The sequence below is a fragment of the Lissotriton helveticus genome, chromosome 11, assembly GCF_964261635.1.
Source record: "Lissotriton helveticus chromosome 11, aLisHel1.1, whole genome shotgun sequence".
Classification (NCBI taxonomy): Eukaryota; Metazoa; Chordata; class Amphibia; order Caudata; family Salamandridae; genus Lissotriton; species Lissotriton helveticus.
The window spans coordinates 52,092,207-52,115,234 of record NC_136072.1 but is presented as its reverse complement, the minus strand read 5'-3'; the positions used below and the strand labels follow the sequence as shown (position 1 = coordinate 52,115,234).

Sequence of the window (23,028 nt, the reverse complement as noted above, 5' to 3'; positions counted from 1 at the left end):
CCACCAGGGTCACGCCCTGATGTTCCAGCCACTGCTAGAGGTGCAGAGCCTCCTGGCAAATGGTCCACGACCCCACCCCGCCCTGTTTGTTGCAGTACCACATGGCGGTGGTGTTGTCCGTGAACACCTGCACTACACTCCCCCAGACAGAGGGGAGGAATGCCTTCAGTGCTAGACGAATCGCCCGCAGCTCCAAAAGATTGATATGGAGCCGGGACTCCGCCGGAGACCAGAGGCCTCTGATCTCCGCCTCCCCCATGTGGCCTCCCCAGCCCTGGAGGGACGCGTCCGTCACAACTCCGTGCTCTGGTTGGGGAAGGGAGAAAGATCTGCTGCTGGCCCAATCGCGGTCCGTGAGCCACCACTGCAGCTGTCTCGCAGTGCCCTCCGAGATCAGGACATGGTCGGAGAGGTTGCCCTGATGCTGGGCCCACTGAAACTCCAGGTCCCACTGCAGAGCCCGCATCCGCCACCTGGCGTGATGCACCAGAAGGATGCAGGAGGTCATCAGCCCCAGAAGCCGCAGCATCAACCTGACCGAGACCCGGGACAAAGGCTAAAAGAGTGGAATCAGAGCCTGAATGTCCCGAACCCGCTGTTCGGGAGGATAAACCCAAAACTGCGCCGAGTCGAGAACCGCTCCGATGAAGAGGAGCTTCTGAGAGGGGCACAGGTGTGACTTCGGCACATTGATAGAAAACCCCAGCTGATGCAGGAGGTCTGCCGTCGTCTGGAGGTGGCTGACGATGGTTTGGGGAGAGCTCGCCTTCAACAACCAGTCGTCGAGGTAGGGGAAGACTGAAACCCCTAACCTGCGCAGATGAGCTGCGACCACCGCCATCACCTTCGTGAACACCCGTGGGTCGCTGGTAAGGCCGAAGGAGAGCACGGTAAACTGAAAGTGTTCGTTGCCTACCGTGAACCGCAGGTAACGCCGTTGGGCCGGCAGGACGGGGATGTGGAAACAAGCGTCCTGCAAGTCCAACGCTACCATCCAGTCTCCTGGGTCCAGAGCAGCTAAGACCTGAGCCAGTGTCAGCATTTTGAACTTCTCCTTCCGGAGGAAGCCGTTGACGTTCCGTAGGTCCAAGATAGGGCGTAGGCCCCCTTTGCCCTTCTTGGGTACCAGAAAGTTGTGGGAGTAGCAACCACACCCTACTTCTGGCCCAGGAACGCGCTCGATGGCCCCCTTGGCCAAGAGGGCCGTAACTTCCTCCTGCAGAAGTCGCAAATGATCCCCCGATACGCTGTGGTATTGCGGTGGCATGGCTGGAGGGGTCGCCTCGAAGGGGAGGGAGTAGCTCCTTCGGACGATTTGCAGCACCCAGTGTCCGATGTGACAGTGCGCCAGTGGAAGAGGTGATGGCGAACCCTGCCCACCACTGGCGTCACATGGGCCTGAAAGCACGGACTAGGAGGGTTTCGAGGCGGATGCTGCGGGGGAAGGTGTGGACTGACCTCGCCGTTGTCCCCGACCGCCTCCACGGCGGTTTCCACGGCCGCCACCGCATTGGATGTTAGTCTGCGGTGCGTGGCTGGCGGCACGTGTGGGGGCGCCCCTTCCTTGGCCACGAAAGGAGCGAAAGGCACCCGATTGCTGGGGCGGGGCCGAGAGGCCCAAGGACCTGGCCGTAGCCCTGGAGTCCTTAAACCGCTCAAGCGCATGGTCTGCCTTGTCGCCAAAGAGGCGACGGCCATCAAACGGCATGTCCATGAGAGTATTCTGGACATCAGCCGAGAAGTTGGCGGACCTCAACCAGGCGTGGCGACGAATCGCCACCGTCGTTGCCATCGCTCTGCCCAGTGAGTCGGTGGTATCCAGTCCACACCGGATAGAATATCGTGCTGCATCCCGGCCCTCCACAAGGTTTAGCCCGTACCTCCTCCGGGCATTCTGGCAGCACTTCCGCGACCGTGTTCCACAGAGAGTGGGTGTAGCGGTCCAAGAGGCATGCAGTGTTGGAAGACCGCAGTCCTAGACTCCGGGAGGAGAATATCTTTTTACCATACTGCTCATACCTCTTGGATTCCCTGTCAGGCGGAGCAGAGGGGAATGCGATCTGGGTTATTCGAAGCCTGGATGACCAGGCTCTCAGGAGTGGGGTGGGTGGACAGGAAACATGGGTTGCCCGGGGCCGGGCGATGGCGTCTGGCCACGTTCCTATCTACAGGCGAACCTGTAGCGGGCCTGGGCCAGGTGCCCAAAAGAACGTCGGTCAAGGCCTCATTAAACGGCAGCAGAGGCTCAGCTGAGCATGACTGCTGTTTAAGGACCTCAGTGAGGAGGTTAGTGCTCACGGCCGTGACTGGGAGCTCAAGGGCCAAGGCCTTGGCCGCCCGCGCCAACACCACACTGTAGGTTGCCCCCTCCTCCGTAGCCACGGTAAGAGGTGAGACAAAACCAGTGTCTGGCGATGTGTCCAGACCACAGGCATCCCCAAGTCCACCTGTCCAGTCCTCCTGGGACTGACACTCCCGTGTCAGAGGGTCCTCAGACCCCTCCCAATACTCCTCATCACCCATCTCCTGATACTCAGGGTTGGTAACGGATGGGGCCGGTTCGTTGAAGTAGAACTCTCCGAATGGCGTCGAGAGCGGCGCCCAGCAGCGCCGCTCCGGCGCCGGAACCGGATCGAGGGAGGCATCGGGGACGGCGCCGCCCGAAGACGGCGCCGGAGGTGACACCTGTGGGACCGGCACCGGTGAGGTCGTCAGGTCAGCCGGCGACAACCCGGATCCAGAAGCGGATCCAGTGGGGCCCTGCGGCGCCGAGCCCGAAGGCGCCGGCGGCGCCGAAGCAACCGCCGGCGGCGGGGCCCGAAGCCGCCGACCCACTAGGGCCCCCAGACGGGTCCGCTTGGCCAAAGTCGCCGCGGAGCCTGCAGGAGGAGTGAGGGACCTCATGGCCATGAGGAAGCGCTCGATCTCCTCCGGCGTCGCGTGCTGCCCAGGGACCGGCGGGTATGGGGCAGGCCGCGACGCCGACGTAGCCACGTGGGCAGTGTCACCTGAACCCCCGGCCGCGTCGTGCGAGTGTCGGAGGAGTCGGAAGAGCGATGACGTCTCTTCGACTTCTTGTGCTTACCTGACGACTTCGAACCTGAGGAGTGATGTGGACTCCCGGAGCTGTGATGGCTCCGACACCGCAACCGGTCCCTCGACCTCCGTCCGGACCGGGACCTCTCACAGCGCGGGGCCGACTGGCGGAGTTCGAGCCGCTTGCGGGACCGCTCCCGCCTAGCTTTCGAAGTCAGGGCCCGGCAGTCGGTGCAGGTCTTATCGACGTGATCGACGCCGAGACAGTGGAGACACCGACGGTGAGGGTTTGTGACCGACATCAGTCGGTCTCAATCCTCACAAGGCTTAAAGCCTAGCATCCCTACCGGCACCGTTCGGAGTCGAAGCCTCAAAAAATGATCAAAAAGATCTCAAAAAAGTTTAGTCAAAAAATGAAAAAAGAAGAACTGACGTCAGCACGCGGAGGCGGCGTCTAAGTACTCCGACGACGTCATCACGGCGCCCACGACGGACGCGGAGCCTCAGACGACGCCTACCGATGCGCAAGGGTACTGCTACGCAAAAATTTCCGGATCCAGTCTGACGCCTGGGGATATTCTAAGGTAAGGAATCTAATACTAACCTGTTTCTTTCAGATATGTCTATTCTGCCGGTTTACCTTCTTCCACATACCTCTCCCAAACACCTTCTATACCCCCTTTGCTTTCAGATGTTAACTTACTATTCTTCTGTAAATGTGCTATACCCTCCTGATGCTAGATCAAAATGTTACACAAAACAAATTACGGACACCAGTTCCCTGGTTAGAGTAGAACAAAAGGAAGTAAGCATTGGCAAAGCTAAAGCATGTGGCTTGTATATTTGCTTGTAATAGACATAAGTAGAAAAGAAGTGGTCCTCTTGCTCCTTGAATGTAAGGAACTACATTTCCTAGCACATTTATGAATGTAATGTAACATACAAGGCAAAGCGAAAGGATCTGCGATATGCCAGGACCATGTAGTCATGTATTCATTTCATGCGGATAAAAACAAACAACAGCTGAAGATGAGGCGAGTCCAGCCAGAATGCAAACCTTAGCATCTCACAGGCAGTGGGATCTTCCATGGGTTATCAAGGTTTATCTTCACCGGCTTGAGCATATAGAACAAAGACCGGGATTGGCCACGAGTGCCGAAGCACTTTATGGAGGAGGAAAAGTGGTGGCAAAGGATTAAACGGTCCCAGGATGGAAGGATGGGGGAGGGTGTGGTATCATGCGACATCCGGTGGTTCGAGGTCAAACCTCTGATCAGAATGAGGGAAGAATAAGGTAAGGGAGAGGCAGGGAAATGTACGTGGGCCCTACCTAAAAATATGCATTAGTGAGGGGGCGGCGGGGGAAGGGGGGAATTAGCAGACAGACTTCAGCCAATAGCAGTGAAACACAAAATTAACCAGTGGAACAACCAGAACAGCCGGTGGTGGTAAAGTTGGCCTCAGTAGGTCCAAAGGACTTTTTGAACAAATACAAAGAGACAGACATATGAACTGGTTTCGATTAACAGCTCCTTTAGACCAGGGCTCTCTAAAGTCGGGCCTGGAGGGCCGGATCCATGCCAGACTTTTAAAATCACTACATTTATCCAAATGGGGAGATGCTAAAAATCTGGCATGGATCCAGCTCTCCAGGACCGACTTTGGAAAACTTTGTTTAGACTATGATCGGGTGTTTCATGTAAATTCCTTTCTATGTGCAATCAAGAGTGGCCTGACATCTGTTGGCACACATTGGTACATGGTATAAAACAAGTTACTTACCTGTACACTGTGGTTCTCCAGTATCGTATCTTTTATAGATTCACATGCTTCAATCTTCCCCGTCGTCATGGTGGGACTCCCACCATGACGACGGGGAAGATTCAAGCCTGGTAAACTATTAAAGATACAACACTGGAGAAATATTCTTTGCTGGATCTTGAATCCAATCTTTGTTCCAGTGGATCGCATCTGTATGCCTGTGCTCCCACATAACTCCTACCTAAGCAGGAATCAGGAACTGCAAAATAAGAAGCGAGCCCCGCTGGAGCTCAGCCGACCCCAGTGGGGTGGTTCTGAAAGAGGGGGAAGCTGGTGTGGTTGTCCCCACGGATTAACTTACCATTTGACTGATATTCTTCGAAGCCTGCCTGCTTGTTCATTCCCACCCCAGTGCACATTTGTACCTCGTGCCCCCTTACATCTCTCATGAGTCTGCTACTTTGGGAGCCCCTTTTCTCACCTTGGAAAAGCCCTTGTATATCTGCGTCCAGTAATAATACCAGTGCTAAAAGGACCCACCTGTCCTAATTCCAACATTGGGCAGAGGGCCCAGGCCCACGAGTGACGTCTCAGGCTCGGCATCACATTGCAGTGGCTGATCATGTCCTACGTAATTCACTCTTCGTGCCACGCCTCACCACGCACACTCCTCCACTGTGAACCACTTGCATCAATTTGCGCTTCCATTTGAAAGAAACTATTACAGAGCGCTGGTCTGGTCAAAACCACCTTCCCCATTGCCTTACTAAAACTGCCCTGCACCTGGTGCAAAGGCCAGCCACAGAGCCACATGTCCATCAACCAGCGTCCATGGCAACCAATCAGGAAGGGAATATCCAATGTTAAAGGAAGTTGGCTCAATGCATAGATGTTCTAATGCATTTATTCGGGATTCTCTTAACTGATATTAAAAAAACATCTCTTTTTGGCCACCCCAATAATTGTCAAGAGGCAGGTATTTTCATTTGAGGATGAATTCTGATTGTCAGCCTCTCTGCATCATAATTATTATCAGGGTAATGACCTTCTGCCCACAGGGGACTTCATCCACCAAGCTAAACCACCTGCCAATAATTCACATAAGTACAACTGACCTTAAAAGGATCTTAGAATTCCCATGAATGTCAGTAACTAGGTCAACTTTGAGGATATCTGTCGTTCCAGAGGAAGGTCCCTGCCGGGTCACAGGACTCCTCGCCCAAGCACCAGGACTGTGGGGAAGCCTGCCGCCACCATCGGCCAGGGTCGCTCCAGGGAGTCCACTGGGGAAAGGAATGGCCAAGGTTCTTCTCCTGTGAAACAAACAGCATGGCCCATGCTCACCTTGACAAACACCGAGAAGAAGAGGTCTGCGCTCTGCTCCTGCACCCTCTTGGAGGCCGTCTTGCGGTCGTTGCAGTGTTCCGCCTGCTTCTGGACATCATTCGTCGCAAGACTCAACGGAGCTCCGCAGCCTTCAACAAACACACAATGAGGTACAATAAATAAATAAAGAGTACAACATCCTTGCGAACAGGACTACAGTAACAACACAGTGATCCGAGAGTGCTTTAATGAGCTGCTGTGTTTCATAGGTTATTGAGTGATGTACAAAACAGCCACCAAGTTTCATCTGAAAGTCCAGAAGCCTCATGACCTCTTAAAAACAAAACCATTCTTAGAAACCCACAAAAACGCCAAGAAGAAAGAAATCTAAGGTCAATGTCTGCTTCAGTTTTTATACCAATGAAAAAACTACTAGTTCTCATTTGTAACACATTGTTGAGAGCAATATGTTATATATTTCATGGTGTCTATAGCACGCGCCTAGCTGCAGGGGCAGCCAGCCCTTTTCAAGAAACATGAGGCCATTAACAACAACAGGCAACAAGGAGACGGGTGCCAAGAAGAGGGGAAGTACAGGGAACACACAAGTACATGGAGATGGAACCATGGAAAACTGTGGTTTGTCCATCAGCATAACATCTTTTTTATAGAGTGATTAATATGAGTTTTGCTGCTTGTGGGTGCAGTGAATATGCACCCATTTCAATGCAACTCGAATATCAGTGAACAGTACACTGGCCATGGATGACCTCTGCATGACCCAGCACATGGTCTGCTGATCTTAGAGAGGGCTACAATAGAACTTTGCACAAAGTCTAGAACCGTTAGAACGGCAGCCTCCATGTCAGTCCTCGGGCACCTACCGAGTGACGCGGCGAGCAGGCGATGGACGATGACGTCAGCAAAGCGCCGGATGGGAGAGGTGAAGTGTGTGTACAGAGGCACGTTCAGGGCGTAATGCCGGTACAGGGTTTCGTCTCTTAGGGCTCCGGTGCAGAAGTACAGGGCCATCTGGAAAGACATAGAATGGGATCTGTTAAACGGCTGGATCACATGTGACACACACAGACTACATAGTAAAAGGATCAGGCGAACCCAGCTACCTTCTAGATCATACAGTGGATTATCATACATGCCAAAATTTTAGGACAGGGACGTGGGGGATTTAAAATAAAAAAAATCGGGAATACAAAAAGTCCCCATTGACTTCAATTGTAGGAAATGCAATTTCAGGTGGAACACAGCTAAAATAAAGCAGTTTTGGGCTTGAAAAATCGGTAGTCTCCTCCCTGAATTGGGTCTATTGGCATGTATGGATTATGACAAAACCAAAGGAAATGATGGACGGAGCGTTGACAATACAAGCACTCACCCCCAGTCAACTGATCTGGGTTGAATCCATCACCATTCTTTAGCCCACTCTGCGACCCCAGTTCAGACATGGACATATGCAAATCAGTCTAACCCTGTGCCTCATGGGAACAGTCCAGCCCGAACTGCCAAGCCATGCCTTCCCTGGACCGGAATCAAGCTTCCCAGGAACGGTTTCTGTCATTACAGCCGTCTTCAGCCAGGCTTGCATGAATCCAGTGGCAAAGTGAGCAAGGGACTCACGTCTGAGTATGCCCTGCCACACTTATGGCGAACAAAGCAAAACCAAAGGATTTGCTATGTATGGATTATGATCAAGACTGCATGAAACATGATCAACAATTGTATAGCATGTGGTCGTACATGAACATACAGGAGAAGTTACATGCATCACAGAGAGGTGTGCAAAGTAAGGAGGAAGAACCACTTTCAAATCTTTCCGCAACAAGCAGAACGTAACCCACTCATTTCCCATCTCGCCTTCCTACTCCGAGGAATCTAGAGATTCAACACACACTGCAGACTACAATTTTAGATTAAAAGGGTCCTTCTCCCATTACCCTATGATTAGTCCCATATCTTCAGCACAAGGCTATTTTAGGTTGCTATGGCATATTCAAGCAGCATGTCCCTGTGCCCCATAATTGGCACCGGGTAAGCGTATCTCTGCGACTTCCTTGTAAACACTGATCAGGAAGCACCTTGTTCCATACAGGAGGTATTTGTCCTTCCTGTGACTTGCTGATGTTTCCAGTTTCTTCTCCATGAGGCCCATGACCTTTTTACCTGCCAATCGCGATTCTCATATTAACATGACTAGGGAATCTGGATTTCATTAAAGACACGGATGCTGACATTATTCAAATCTTATTGTTGGGTACCAGAGTCCCAAAATCACCACTCTGGATCATTCGGGGATCGGACTGGCTAAGATTCTTTTAATGGCGCTAAGTGCTTCTTTCCCTGAAATGTGCATCCCCTCCTACCCCCAGACACCTCGACACCCAGTTCCCCGTACTGTCTCCAGCAATCTGCTACCATGTTTAGGAAACATTTGTTTCAGTTTTACCCGTATGGAGTAGTCTTCACACATAATTTACCTATTTCCAATACAGTGGCTACTACTAACCAGATCCACCGCAAGTGACCTCACCATCCCTAAATCCAAGAGTGTTTCCATTGCTTTTCCCCCTCCTGCTCCGATATTCTGGGAGCTCAACAGCATCTTAGACCTGGCTGGGGCAGGCGTCTAGATTCAAGCTCAGAGGCGATACCGTGTTGAGATGGTGCTGTCCTCCTGGGCTCCTGGTTATGTGCAGGTAACATTGCATGACACTTTTATATGAGCACAGTGTATCCTTTCGGTATTCAATCTTGTAAAGTCCCTCTTGGAATGCTCACATTTCTTAATGCTCCCTCTTGCAAGGCTATCAAATATAATCAGGTAATTGCTTCCTCTATGGTGGCGGACAGGGCCTTTGTACGTTCCTGCCGAGAAAGCCTCCTCATCAAAATGTATTGTTGTTAAGGGACAAAGTCTGGTTGTGATGCTTTTCCACTCTTGGTTTATCTAGAGGTTCAACAATCAATTAAGGACTGTCGCACCTAGGCCATGCACCCTACTGTCATCAATGGTGTCATTTCGAATGTTGCAGTGACGTTATCAATGATGTCATAGGACATGTCATGAGTGATGTAATATGTGAGGTCAATTCACAGTGCATGGCGAGGGTGCGAGTTATAGTTACCTGAGATAACTATAACTGGTGAATTTAAGGGTATTTTTTTTTGTTAAAAATGGTTTGTTTTAACTGACATTTTCAACTAACTATAAAGTACATTTAACCTTTGTTTGTTTCAGTGAATTTCTATGTTTTTTAATGTAATGTGAGACGTCCATCGCCAGCCAAGCACTGTAGTCCTACCCGCACAGAATAAGGCCTTCGGCATGCGCAGCAGGCAGCTGGGTACACAGGGCTTATGTGCAGATCCAAAGGTCAGGCCCTGTGTCCAAGTCGCGCAGGCGGACTACGTGAAGTTACAATATAAAGGGTGTTATTTTAAGAAAGGCGGACTTACAGACTTTGTAAATGGGTCAGAACACAAACATATAAAAGAGTCTATTGGCTTTATCAAGTGGTCAGTATATCAACATAAATAAAGCAGACCTATTGTCCTTGTCAAAAAAGCACCAACTATTATAATGAAATGTGCATTTCATTATTTCACACATTACAATGTTTAATAAATGTAATGGTCTTAACAAATGATAAAGTCTTATAAAAAAAATCAGCATGTCTGAGTCTTTCTTTTACAACGTTCAGGCCACTAAATGCAGCTATAAAAACAACCACAAGAGGGGGTGGGGTGGCACTCCAGCTGAAGAGCATAGAACCCCGAATGCTTTACAAAATATGTTAAGTTCTCCTGGGGTCATGGATTTAAAGACTCAGGAGACTACTGTTTTTTTTGTCGGTGGAGGGCTCTCTGCAGTCGCCCAGAGCATTAAATGAAATGCTTAGTGGAGTCCTGCCCCTTCTAGGGACACCATCAGGATCCCAAAAAAATAAAAAAACAATTAAAAAGCCTTCACCGGGCATTATAGGAAGCTCCATGCAAAAGAAGTGAACAACAAATGAGGACATTCTCATTCATTATTCTTTTATTTTTTTACATGTTTTGGTTGCTCCAGTGCCCACACCGGATACCCACATCTGTCATTTGTATTGGGGGTAGTGGGGTGTGGCCCCAGTGCCGCCCCCCTGGGGCCTGAAAAAGGCTTGGGAGGGGGGCCCACTAGCCCTCCTAACCTTAAAATGCACATATGGTGGCCCCTCCCCCAGGCCCTGTCCCACCCCCGGAGGCTAATTTTCGAAATAGGCGAGAGTCATTGTGTTTTTTTTTCTCATTGCCACGGATCCTCTATGGATCCACTGTGCTGAGATAAAAATGTATCATTCTATTTTTGGCCCCAAGGAGTCTCTCGAAGGCCACCTCTCCCTCCTGCCTAGAGGGTAAGGCTATCCCCAACCTGACCCCTTCTGTGTTTTTTTGTTGTTGATTTTTTCTAGGACAGGTGACGGGGTCCTCGAGGCCTAAAATGGCTGCCACCACATCTTTTGTGATGTGCTGTCAGCCGATAAGATGTTCAACCATGGCTTACGATAATTCGTTCCATTAAACACATTCAGTGTACACTGGCCTGTCTCATGTAATGCTACAGAAATAGCTGACAAATTCAACTCTCGTGTTCCTTGCAGGCCTGGTTTTTTCATTGGCCTGAGCAAATAGTACAATGTGATTTTGGATGGTGTCATTCCATTTAAAAGGTACATCTTTTTCCTTCAAAACAAGTGATTTCATGGCCAGATCTTCAATTCAAAGTGGATGTCTGACACAATGTTATCGACCTTAGAGAATATGAGAGGGACCCCTTGGTATAGTCAAGGGAAATGAGGTACAAAACTAATAAAAGACAATTCCCTTGGCAAAATACAATGTAGTGACAAGTAGTTGAATTAACACTTTTAAAAGAAAATAAACAATATACTTATTCAGTTGGTACATTTATTCTACACATAGCATGTTAAAAACACAAGATAATCAATGAAGCACAATTGTACATAAAAACAAGTCTTTTGTTTAAAAACACAATTACTATTTCTAATCACCGTACCTCTTGTACTAATGTGATAGAAATTTCTAATCAATGAAAATTATTAAAAATACACAATTTCTAGTTATGACCAGCATAAACAGAAGAGACAATACAATAGTGTGACGTAACCCCTTGTCAAGTACTAATATACATTCAAAGGAAAATCTAACACCTCCTGTTTGATGTATCTATTTCATAAACATTCTACTAGGATTGGTGTTTCCTTGAATTGTGCCAGACCCTGAGTCAATGTTATCGTCCCACAGAAACTGGACAAATACATATTTGAGAAGCTCACCATTTAAGCAGTGCCTTGTACTCATTCCAACCAAGTAAGAGATTTTCCAAATTCCCTGCTTTCTATAATGGAAGTCTAATACTAAGAGCACTCATGACCATAGCTTTTATGTTTACAGATTCTGACAGGATTCTTCCTTTTCCAGACAACAAGGTAATATGTAAATGATGTGAGAGTTGTGTAGACAATGGAGGTTTATTAAAGAATATATGAAGTAAGACAGGATTTTGCTTTTGTCTTTCAGGAATTAATGGTCCTGAGGAGAATCCCCATAATGTGGGAGATTCGAAACGCGTACACCACTGTGTTGCTTAGGCCAATCTGAATAGATTTATTTAGCTGCTAAATTGTGGATTGTGTTTTGTTGGGTAGATTACCTTGTATTCTAAGTATTGTTGTTGTGTTTATATAATATTGAATTGAGAGTGCTACACCAGAAATAGGATTTTGTGAAGCTACCCCAGGGTGGGCATTCCCTGTTTGTATGACGTGAGAATGTATGGAGGGATGTGAGGATTAGTGTAATAGATGCAGGATTCTGACACTGTATATATGTTGTATATAGAGTTTGCTTTTTAGAGAGTGAACGTGAATTTCAATTCCAAAAGGGGTTTCAAAAAGAGATTTAGATTCTGTTGTTTTTTAACTGAGAGCAATTCCAACAAAGTTTGTGGAAATATTGAAAAAGTGTTATCGAACAGATATAAATAAAGTTTTTTGATTAAATTCAAACGGAAAGAGTGGTTTTGCAAGGGCAATTGTTTCATTCATTATTCCTTAAATTTATGGTCAAATAACAGTGCAGTACTGGCAATTTGCTGTGTTTATTGTCAGCCAATAAGATCATATCTTAAGAACTGCCGGTGCCGCAAATCCTCCAAGCCGTGGAATATAGAAGGTTTTTTAACCTTAATTTCTCAAAAAACAAACACATTTACACCAAACCACAAATAGCATGCTTCCTGGGCCAGGATCCAGCCTTCTGATCACCCTGTAACTTTCCACCTAGGAGCTGAGGTGGATGAGGCTTTTTTCTTAAAGTTTTGTGAAGATTCATAAACAGCGCGAAAGTTATAATCAAACCCAAAAATGTGCTTCCTATGGAAATGTGGCCCTAACTATAACTATCCAGTGGTAACTTTCTCGGGTGAGACATATATACACATACATATAACTACCCCTTCAGCATTGTGCTGCTATCATCAAACACTCTGGTGCTGGGCAGACGGCTACTCATCCTGTCCAGTGTAAGCCCCACATGGTACTACACTGCTCACAATCTCAAAACTCAGGTAAAAAACGTCTACATCTCTACCTTAGATAGTGGTCAATTTCTTCATGTGTGGAGGTTGCAAACACACTCTATATATATATATATATATATATATATATATGTGTGTATATGTGTGTGTATATAGATTTATTTATATTTATATATATATATACACACACACACACGTATATACACAAAAAATACACATTTCAAATTAAAACGTGCACAATCGATACATTACTATACATCATATATGCATACATATATAGTGTGTATATAAATATATATATGTATTTTTCACTGGGAACGTTGTCATGTGAGCTAGGCTCCTCGGAGCCGAAACGTCATGCGGCTGAATTTGCACAAATAAATTATCAGCACTAACTTGGTCTGTGTCCGTGTTATCTCTTCCTCTGAGAAGTCCTACGTGCTGGGTGGAGACGCGGCTTTTTGGATATATATGGATATATATATATATATATATATATATATATATATATATATATATATATATATATATATATATATATATATATATATATATGGATTACATCAGAGGGGTACTATACTATAATACTGTTGCTTATTTCTGGATTCTTTCTCACACGAGAATAGCATCTTTCAGAACCATCCACCTTCCCTGAGTTCCTTAAAGTGCGGTCGCTTGCCCCGCCATATGGACTCACGCCTGACCTCTATGATGCAGCCCAGTGTGGCCCCCTGTGTGACCATTCAGAGGGGCACGGCTTGGCAGATCAGACTTTCCTCTTCATGGTAGAACAGGACCAAAGCATGTGGTCAGTCCCCTCCTACAATGGCAAGACAAGCTAAAACAATGGAATGCGACCAGAGTAATTACCAGTGATGTAGATTCATTTAAGCATTTACATCCTTCACTTTTTTGTCTTCATCCTTTTTTTGGCCTCCAGATTGAAGGTGGCTTTTGGGACGATCTCCTGTCTTACACCCCCAACCACCAGCTGAGGCAGGCCCGCGTCCATGCGACACAGCATCCTTGGAGTGCCCGGGGGAAGGGGCCCTTTCTCTTGTTTGGAGAGTGTCCTGTGGTGTCAGTCGGATATCTGCTAGTTTCTGGAGATGAGCAGCCTGAATTCCACTGATGTATCCCACCTCATTCATTAGGGTTGGTAAGGGCGGTGTCTACAGCACAAAATGTGAGCTTTCCCCCAGGACCACGCAGTTGGGTCCATGAAAGATCTGGCTTTTCTCTGCCTCTGTTTCCTGCTACTTTTTCCCTGTCTGGCCTGAGCGAGCTACTCGCACTGGGATCCCCCAGTGAGGTCACTGTTCGTGGTTTATACCTTTCTAGATTTACTATTCTATTTCCAGCCCAACAAATGCTGGGGAAAGGGCATACATTGGGGTGACCAGTTTACTATTCTAGCTCCAGTCTAACAAACACTGTATGTATAGGGGGAGGGTCATGTTATCTACATTCTGATGCATGTAGCCATTAAAGATTATACAAGAAACTACATTAAAATAATTGGAAAAAAGAAATCATTAAGCTGTCCTACATTAGGAGAAAAAAAACAAAATATTTTTCAAAAATTAGTCAAACAAATACAACTATTAAAATATTTTTAAAAATCTTCAAACTTACACACAAAACACTCGAACCATTTTTTTTTAAAACAAAAAATATATTTCATATATATATATATCTATCTATAAATATATCTATATCTATCTATCTATCAATAAATATCTATCTATCTATCTATCTATCTATATATATATATATATATAAAGAGGTGTAGATATATATGTGGAGAGATTGAAAAAAGACACGGAACCACATGCTACGTTTAAGGTAGAAATGTGGGGAAATAACAGGAGGACACAGAATAAAGTGTCTACTGAAGAGACAATTCACATTCCTTTCAACGAAGACGTTAGAAGGGCGTAATCTGCCAAATTGCCACGCGGTGGCGCACGATCAACGCGAAAAAAAACTCCTTCTACTCGAGTGAAACTTTAAAAATAATGCCAATTTTTGAAGACAATTTCCGGAAAAAGCACATGACGTCGCCAAGGTATCCTACCTGTGGGTGGGTACTGTTGAAGGAAGTGGGCAGTAGTAGTGTGGTGGCGCATATAAAGTTAAACAAGTGTCTGATGACGATAATAACCGTAATACTGATATTAATAACACTAAGTTACAAAACATTTGTAACCTTACAAAGCTCTGCAATTCCGCTGGCTGGAGACTAGAACCTAATTTATTCAAAGTGAGTGACGAAATGTTATACTTTGCTTTAAGTGGCACACTCAGTAGAGTCAGAAAGTGCAAAGAATCACAGCGCACAGAAGATAAGGGTAAGCAGGAGGCATGCCTACCACTGTGGAGTTGGGTGGAGACGGTGAAGGCGCGCCCCCCGGTGGAACACACCGGTGGTGCAAGAAATATCTCCGCTCCTTATTGGCATTCAATCTGTGTGTCTGGACCTGGCAAGGAAGCCTTCAGACGTCAAACCTAGAGCTTTGAGTGGGTCAGGCCTCTCTGTGTGATCTTGGACAGCTCGCGTTACCTCTGCGTGCTTGATTCCTTCATTCCCCAACAACAGGCATTGTTCGGGTAAGAGGGTCTATAAAAACTCCATATCCAGGGCTTTAAGTGGGCCGGGTCTCACCGGTGCTGAGCACCGGCAGTGTTTTAAAGGGGGCCCCAAGACGAGTCTCTATCGGGCTCTGCTTTGTGACCTGGCACAGCGGGCCATTTTTTCTCCAGACTGCAGTGACCGCAGACACATCCATGTGCGCTGCTCACACTGCTCACTTCTCACTAGTGGAGAAGTTACAGCATGACGTCATGCCAGGTGAGCGTTGTAGGGGAAGGGAAATCCTTTAAGGGTACTTTTCTCTCTGGATTTCCCTTCTCTTTTTGAAACTCAGGAGCAGGAATATTGTCCTGGTGTCACCAGGGCTTTAAGTGGAAGCTTTTTCAATATTATATATAGTTGTTGCTTATTTTTCTTATACAACTAACAGCCGTTGACAAAGCCAATCGTCCTGACTTGCAGGTATGATGTTACTTGTTGTGTTATATATGTGGATGCCATGACAGAAACAGCAAAATACAAGTCGGGCGGCACACTATGCTAAACACAGATGTTCAGCTTACCTGTTTTTAAGCCAAACCCTTAATTGCATTGGCCACTCCCCTTTGAGAGCCCCCCCCCCCCCCAGTTGTTCATTCCACTTAAAGCCCTGCTCGGACCCCTTGGGACTCCTCATCTTAGCGGCTCAGGAGCTTTTGGTCTACCATCCTGAAGAGAGAAACAGAAAATTGTGGGAGGGTCCGAGGGGAGAAATTATTATAGACCCACTAGTACCTAGTCCCCCAACTTGTCACTAAAACACATGGAAGGTACTACAGGTCTGAAGAGCAAAGAGGGAGAGAAAAGAAAATTGCAAATCTCTCTTTGGGACCTAATAGTGTCCTCTTTTCATACCCAGACCACACAGTTGATCTGGAGAAAAACAAGAAAAAAGAAAAAAGAGAAGATACAAAAACAGGGAAAGAATACCCATCAGCCCACTCATAAGTGGAATCTCGTCATCTGGGTATGTGTTGGTAAATGGTGTCCTCTAGGTTCTGCCTCGGAATGAATCCATGGGGCTGCCTAGTGATGGACCCAGAACATTACACCAACAGATGACAGTATATGAGCGGGAGGGGCTAAGTTTGCAGTGCTCAAAGAAAAGGAAGAAAAAGGAAAATGATCCAAGTGATTCTAAAAATACCTACAGTGATGTCATAAAACACTTTATTGGGGCTGACCATCAAAGTGGTATGATTAAAAACAGTATGTTGATAGCATGTAAAGAATTGCTACCCACCAGTGTTGTTATTCGGTCAACATGTTTCAGCCTAAATCGGCTTTCGTCAGGACCTCTATGGTGCTACTGCAACACTTACTTAAGTGATGTGAAGTGGAATCTACACCCGCTTTCCAAAATGAAAAAAGTGTATCTTCTCCTGTATAGACAAAGTACAAAAAGAAACAGAGACACAAACACACAATGTCAACAGAACAGGTTCAAAGATATCAAGTTCATGTTTCTTTGGTCTTTGTGGTGTGACTATGAACACTAGTGAAACACTCACCCTTATTGTGGGGAGAGAAAACCTCACCTCACCTGGCCACTGCTCAGGGTAAAAGGAGGCCAGGCACTGAAAATAAACAGAACACTTTAAAAGTTATATCCAGAGGTGGTAGAAACAAGATAAGAAAAAGAGAAAATGGATTCAAATCACATAAATGAGCGATACACATGGTAATACAGTATGGCCAAAATGGTTTCCTATAGCATCAGGAGAATATGCCCAAAACACTTCTAACTGCACTAGCTTACACAGACCTGTAGACCTATAGAGTGAAAAGGAACAGGTAGCCAGCTGCAGTCACTGCAAAATAAGGCGCCTACTCCTGTGCTCTCAAATTTGTTCTTTCAGACAAAAAGCCAATAAAGTCCTTCTAAATATCCCACTGCCACTGACCTCTCCGTCGTTGCCTCGGAGTAAAGACTGAGCCGAGGGGGAGGCGATGATTGATGGTCAGACGCGGTGTTAAATACACACCGCGGCGGACCTGAGAGGAAGCTCCTATCTCGCATGATATGATTGGTTGTCAGCCTCCTAAGGGGTAGGCCAATAGAGGACAGGCTCTCAGTCAGCCAACACGAACATACACGGACAAAAACGGCCGCATTGACAGGCGGACCCGTAAGACGTTCCCTCACTAACAAATGAGGACTGCGAAATAGTGTTTCTTGCCTAAACACGAGTCTCAAGCAGAAACAGAAATTGCAGCTGCCCAGAGCGCCACTAAAAAACGGTGGCGGACCTTCATGGAAACTATTATCTCGGACGCCGCTGAAGGCCCGCGCATTGGTTGCAGTGGAAACGGTACATCGACGACATTCTTGTCGTCTGGCGCGGTGATGTACCATCCCTCTTGCTTTTTCAGGAGTGGCTTAATGGTCAGAATGCCTACTTGAGGTTCACCCTGGAGTATAGTAGAACAGAGCTCCCCTTTTTGGATCTTGTCATTTTTCCAGAAGATGGGCATTTGGCAAGTTCCCTCTATCGGAAACCCATGGCTCGTAACTCCCTGTTGAGATTCGATAGTCATCACCCCCGTTCCCTCCGTGAGAACCTCCCCTTCGGGCAGTTCTTGAGGGTCCGGAGGAATTGTTCTAATATCACAGATTTCCGCTAAAAAGCGAAGGATCTCTCCACGAAGCTAAGAATGCGACGCTATCCGAACACTCTTGTCCGGACTTCTTTGAAACGCGCTGCGAATAACCATCGTGAAGCTTTGTTAGAGCCTCCAGTCAAGAAACCACCATTGGACAGGCTGGTGTGTGTGACAACGTATAACACATCATCTTCCAAAATACAAAAGATGATCAGGAAGAGGTGGCGCATCCTGAACAGTTCTGGTGAGAGCATTCCCCTTCCACTCTTTTCATTTAAAAGAGGGAATAACCTGAGAGACTCTCTTGTTCACACACGACCTCGACAAGAATTGGGTGAATCCTCACCTACTCTATGGGGTCTGCCTCCGGTACGAGGACATCATCCGTGCGGGAACTGCTCAGTATGTCCGCTAACTACTAAAACTCTTGAAGTGGACATCGGGACCTCTCGACCATGGCAACTGAAACGCCACACTAATTGTAACAGTGAGAAAGTGATATACCAGATTACCTGCCCTTGTGGTCTAAGGTATATCGGTATGACCGCAAGAAAAATAAAACTGCGCGTGCAGGAACATATGAGCACCATGAGGCGCAAAAAGCAGGCAACACGGCTCACCACTCACTTTCTCGATAAGAGACATAGTCCTGATGAACTCAGATGGCTGGTTCTGGAACAACCCTACATACCCAGTCATGTTACGGATGTTTCACTTTTCCTACTGAGGAAAGAACAAAAGTGGGTTTTCAAACTTCATAGTGATACAGAGGGACTGAATGATGACATTCCTTGGATGCAGCTGTGAATGCACAATTGAGTATTTCGATGTGCGAAGCACTACTATACACATCTGTTTCCATGGAATCTAGAAGAGGCATTATTCCCACTAACGCTTTCTATATGTTCTCTAGTTCTCTCTCATGTTCAACTTCGGTGTTTAAAGGGAATTAAGTTAGGAGAACACATGATCCTCCTTTTTATAAGAGGGGTTTTCCTGAGTATAGGCGGAGGGGATACTTTCACGATCTGTGGGTCACTAGGTGTATTCATTTGAACCATTTAGGCAGGGCCCATTAAACATATTCTTGGGTTATGCCCACTATAGAGTCACTATTAGGCATTGGAGATACCTTGCTTATCTGGAACGCCCCCCACACACGCCCCCCGTTGTCTCGAGAACATCTGGTAATTTTAATTTTTCTGGGTGTTCTTTTTCTTGGTGTTCATTATTTGTCGAGTCTGTTCCACCTGACTTCAGAGGTGTCTAGATTGTCTGCCACCATTAATTCAATATACATTTCATTGAAATATACACTGAAAGTACACAATTCAGACTCACAGAGACAGAGCCCACATTGACTTATACCAGTGCTCTTCCCTTGTTAAACAGTGTTTGCTGGGCCCTGCATCATTAAACGCGGGAGCCTCCAGTGACTTCAACATCGTCACTGGAATGGGGCTGCCTCTCCATCCACTCATTGTATTGATTCATTCTTCATTCTTCATTTTTTCTCATAAAACATCAAGACAGGCTTGGCAGAGCGTCTACGCGAGTCTGTGCTAAGAATATCGTCCGTCTGGAAGAAGACAGATGGACGCTGCTGATTGGCTAAGCCATAACCAATGCGCGACCTTCCAGCAGCGCCCCTGTGAGTAGTATACACCGAGTTCCGCTACTTATTTTGTGCGTTTGGATATGTGCAGTAAAATGCTTTAGACCCTTTTCATTATGTCCGCAAGCCATCTGGATTAGGCAGATGGGTCGGCTTCTATTTCATTCTCATTACTGCATTTTAGTTGCTCGACACTATGTGAGGCCGGGCTGCCTCCATAACACGGGCGTGTGTGTGACGATTTATGGACACCGCTGATTGGCTCCGCTGCAACCAATGCGCGGGCCTTCAGCGGCGTCCGAGATAATAGTTTCCATGAAGGTCCGCCACCGTTTTTTAGTGGCGCTCTGGGCAGCTGCAATTTCTGTTTCTGCTTGAGACTCGTGTTTAGGCAAGAAACACTATTTCGCAGTCCTCATTTGTTAGTGAGGGAACGTCTTACGGGTCCGCCTGTCAATGCGGCCGTTTTTGTCCGTGTATGTTCGTGTTGGCTGACTGAGAGCCTGTCCTCTATTGGCCTACCCCTTAGGAGGCTGACAACCAATCATATCATGCGAGATAGGAGCTTCCTCTCAGGTCCGCCGCGGTGTGTATTTAACACCGCGTCTGACCATCAATCATCGCCTCCCTGTGGAAAAGTAAATTTTGCCATGTTCTGTGTCCCTACGCGTCATCCATCATATGTTATCTGTGCATGATTAATATGCATATGTATTCCCTATGTTCGATTAAAGACGCAATTACAGTTGTGTCCACCTCTAGTATGCCAGTTTCCAGTTCTCGTGAATACTACGAATATCAGGCCCATGTGAAGTCACGTTGCCACGTTTCTCAGTGTGCACGTTATTCCATTGTAAAGTCCCCGTTTCTAGGCCTCAGAAGGGCCTGGACACCAGATTCAGCTCCTGTCTCCTGTCTCCTGAAGCCTCGCTGAGGAGCGATACAGCCCCCACCTGTATCCTCGACCCTTCACTTACTTCCTGCCTCGCAGTGCCCGGCTCAGCCTGGCTCTGCCTCTGAGTCTGCCAAGAGTATGTTATGATTCCAGTTATCAGTTCAGTCCTCCTTCTCTGCATTCCTAAAGCTACTGAACTGCATCAATAGTTTCCGTCATTGTCTAGCCTTTACGTCTCCACGTTAGAGAAATACTGCATTTTAATGGTCATTTAATATTCTTCATCACGCACTACATATAGAATAATGCATGCTCCAGTCTTAGAGTCCGTTAGCCTCTCCCCTCCTGACTCTTAGTTCATATCAACATGTTCTCTAAACATCAGATACTAGATACTGCTTAGGTACATGTCGCCCTGACTCTCCAGACTTCAGTCTCTGCTCCTAGCACAGAGTTCGAAGCCCCCAGCTTCTCCTAGTAACACGTCATCGCCAGTTTGCGCGCACCATTAGGTCAGAGGTCCCGGCTCCTTAGGTAGCCCCCTCCATGTCTCCGCCCCATTCATGACATATTCTGTTACGTTTGCATCACATGTCTATGTATACGCCTCTGTTACACCTACTTTCACCCTTATCTTTCGCGACTGCTATTGACCACACCCACTGCTACGCCTATTGCAATGTAATGCTATGTGTTTGCGTTATGTATATATGATCGTGCACTGTTATTAAAAAGTTACTCCTGATCCTGCTCCTTGTCCCGATTCTGCCCCCGGCAGCGCTGCCATCCTATTCCTGTGCAGGTTGTCCTGTTCCTGTCCTTTATGCTGTAATAAACCTGCAAACTCCTACTACCTCGAATCTTGACTCTTATTTTATTGAGCTATCTGTTATTCATTTATGCATTCAAAAAGAGAGGTATTATTTATTTATTTACCACATAATGGCGCCCGAATAGGGACCTGCCCTTTCCCCACGCGCCGGTGAAGCCACGCCGGCCCCCTGACCCTCTGCAGCCGTGACGGAACCATACCGTGCACGTGCAGATATTTCTGCTTCAAGTATCCCTCAGGCCCACGGAGGAGGCGGTCCAGCATCCAGACGAGGCGGTGGAGGAACGCGGCGAGTCCCGACCAGAGCCCAAGCCGAGAGTCCAAGGTCCGAGGTATCCGGAGGCCCACCCGTAACAGAAGTCCGAAGTTCGTCCGTCCGGCGTCGAAGCAGTCCAGTCCAGTCCGAGGCCTTCCGTTCTTGCTGCCCGGTGAGTACCGTTGCTGGGGTAGTATCTAGACAGGGTCAATCTAATTGACTCTGGTCCGTGGGTTGGTGGTACACAGACCCACAAACGAAGTGTCCACTTCGGTGGATGCGGGTCCTGACGTGTCTCTGTATGAGACCGGTAAGTTTCGTACTGTTTCAGCAGTGCATCTAGTTTCTGTTCCAGTCAGTTCTGTTCTCGAGAAAATTCATGTATTCTGTTTTCCGTATTCCAGGTAGTATTCTGTTCGAACTGTTATTCTGAATGTTATTCATGTATTTTAATGTCGTGGTATGAGTGCGAAGTGATTCTCGTGTTCATTGTGTATTGTATTGTGTCCAGATTATAGTTCAGTCATGCCACTCTTTTCAAAACTGAGTCAGTTAAAAACCAGAAAAAGTCTGCTAGAAGCAGCAGTTCCTGTCCCTCCTAGGGACAGTCCAGGTCATTTTATGTATCAGAAGCATGGCATAAGTGCCATACTATATCTAGATTTATGGGTAGAGTATACCAAACAGTTAGAAGAAAAGTATAGATGGCCCGTATCGGGTACATGGGATGCCGAGTGCATCATGAGAGTAGAAGAAGCATTATGGAAAAAAAAAGCCAGACAGTCACAGAAAGATGCCATCGAGTTATGGCGCAAAGAATCTCATAGAAGAACCGAAAAAGAAATCAGAAAGTCAGAATTAAGTAGAGAATCCTTGGAACGAGCCCAGGAAAGGGAACTAATCGAGATTGGTGAACGAGTCAAAACCGAACAGTCAGACAGACAGAGGCATGCTCTTATTAAGGGTATGTATCCTCTTCTTGCCAAGGGCTTGCCACAAGCGACCCCGGAGGCATCCAGTAATTTCCCGCCACCATTAGTTCCGACCAAGCTACGTCACAAACCGACCGCAGCTGATATTTTCATTTCGTCCTATTTGGACGACACAGTCCCAGAATATGCAAATCCTGTTCCTGCTCCGCCAGTCCCTGTAAATCAGGCACTTCCCGCTCCTCCAGACACCGGAGTACCTGTTACGGTACCCCCGGTCCAGCCCGCCATACAAGTCCAGCCTGCATTTCCATTTCCCACTCTGCCAGGACGAAGAGCATCAGTAGACGACTCTAGTTTAGGGGCCGCAGGGGGAGGTACTCCTCAAACCCCGCCGCCACACAAGCGTTTAACGTTAGCCGAATTACATGCACAAGCATCACAGCGTACGCCCAGGCATCAGTCTGTTGCAGAAATAAGAAAAGCCCTTAATGAATGTGGCTATGATCCAGTCCCAGGCGAGGATAGTATG

At 47.0% G+C, this 23,028-nt stretch overlaps 1 protein-coding gene across 2 annotated transcripts in view; it reads right to left on the bottom strand.

Annotated features, from left to right (window-relative positions):
• Positions 1-23,028, bottom strand: part of DIS3L2 (DIS3 like 3'-5' exoribonuclease 2) — an 879,376-nt gene that overhangs the window by 15,705 nt on the left and 840,643 nt on the right. For both annotated transcript variants that reach the window (XM_078666543.1, XM_078666544.1), the window contains 2 exons: positions 7,008-7,155; positions 6,142-6,272 (listed from right to left, as the gene is read on the bottom strand). In XM_078666543.1, coding sequence (XP_078522669.1) covers positions 6,142-6,272; positions 7,008-7,155 — 279 coding nt within the window. The remainder of the gene's footprint in view (positions 1-6,141; positions 6,273-7,007; positions 7,156-23,028) is intronic.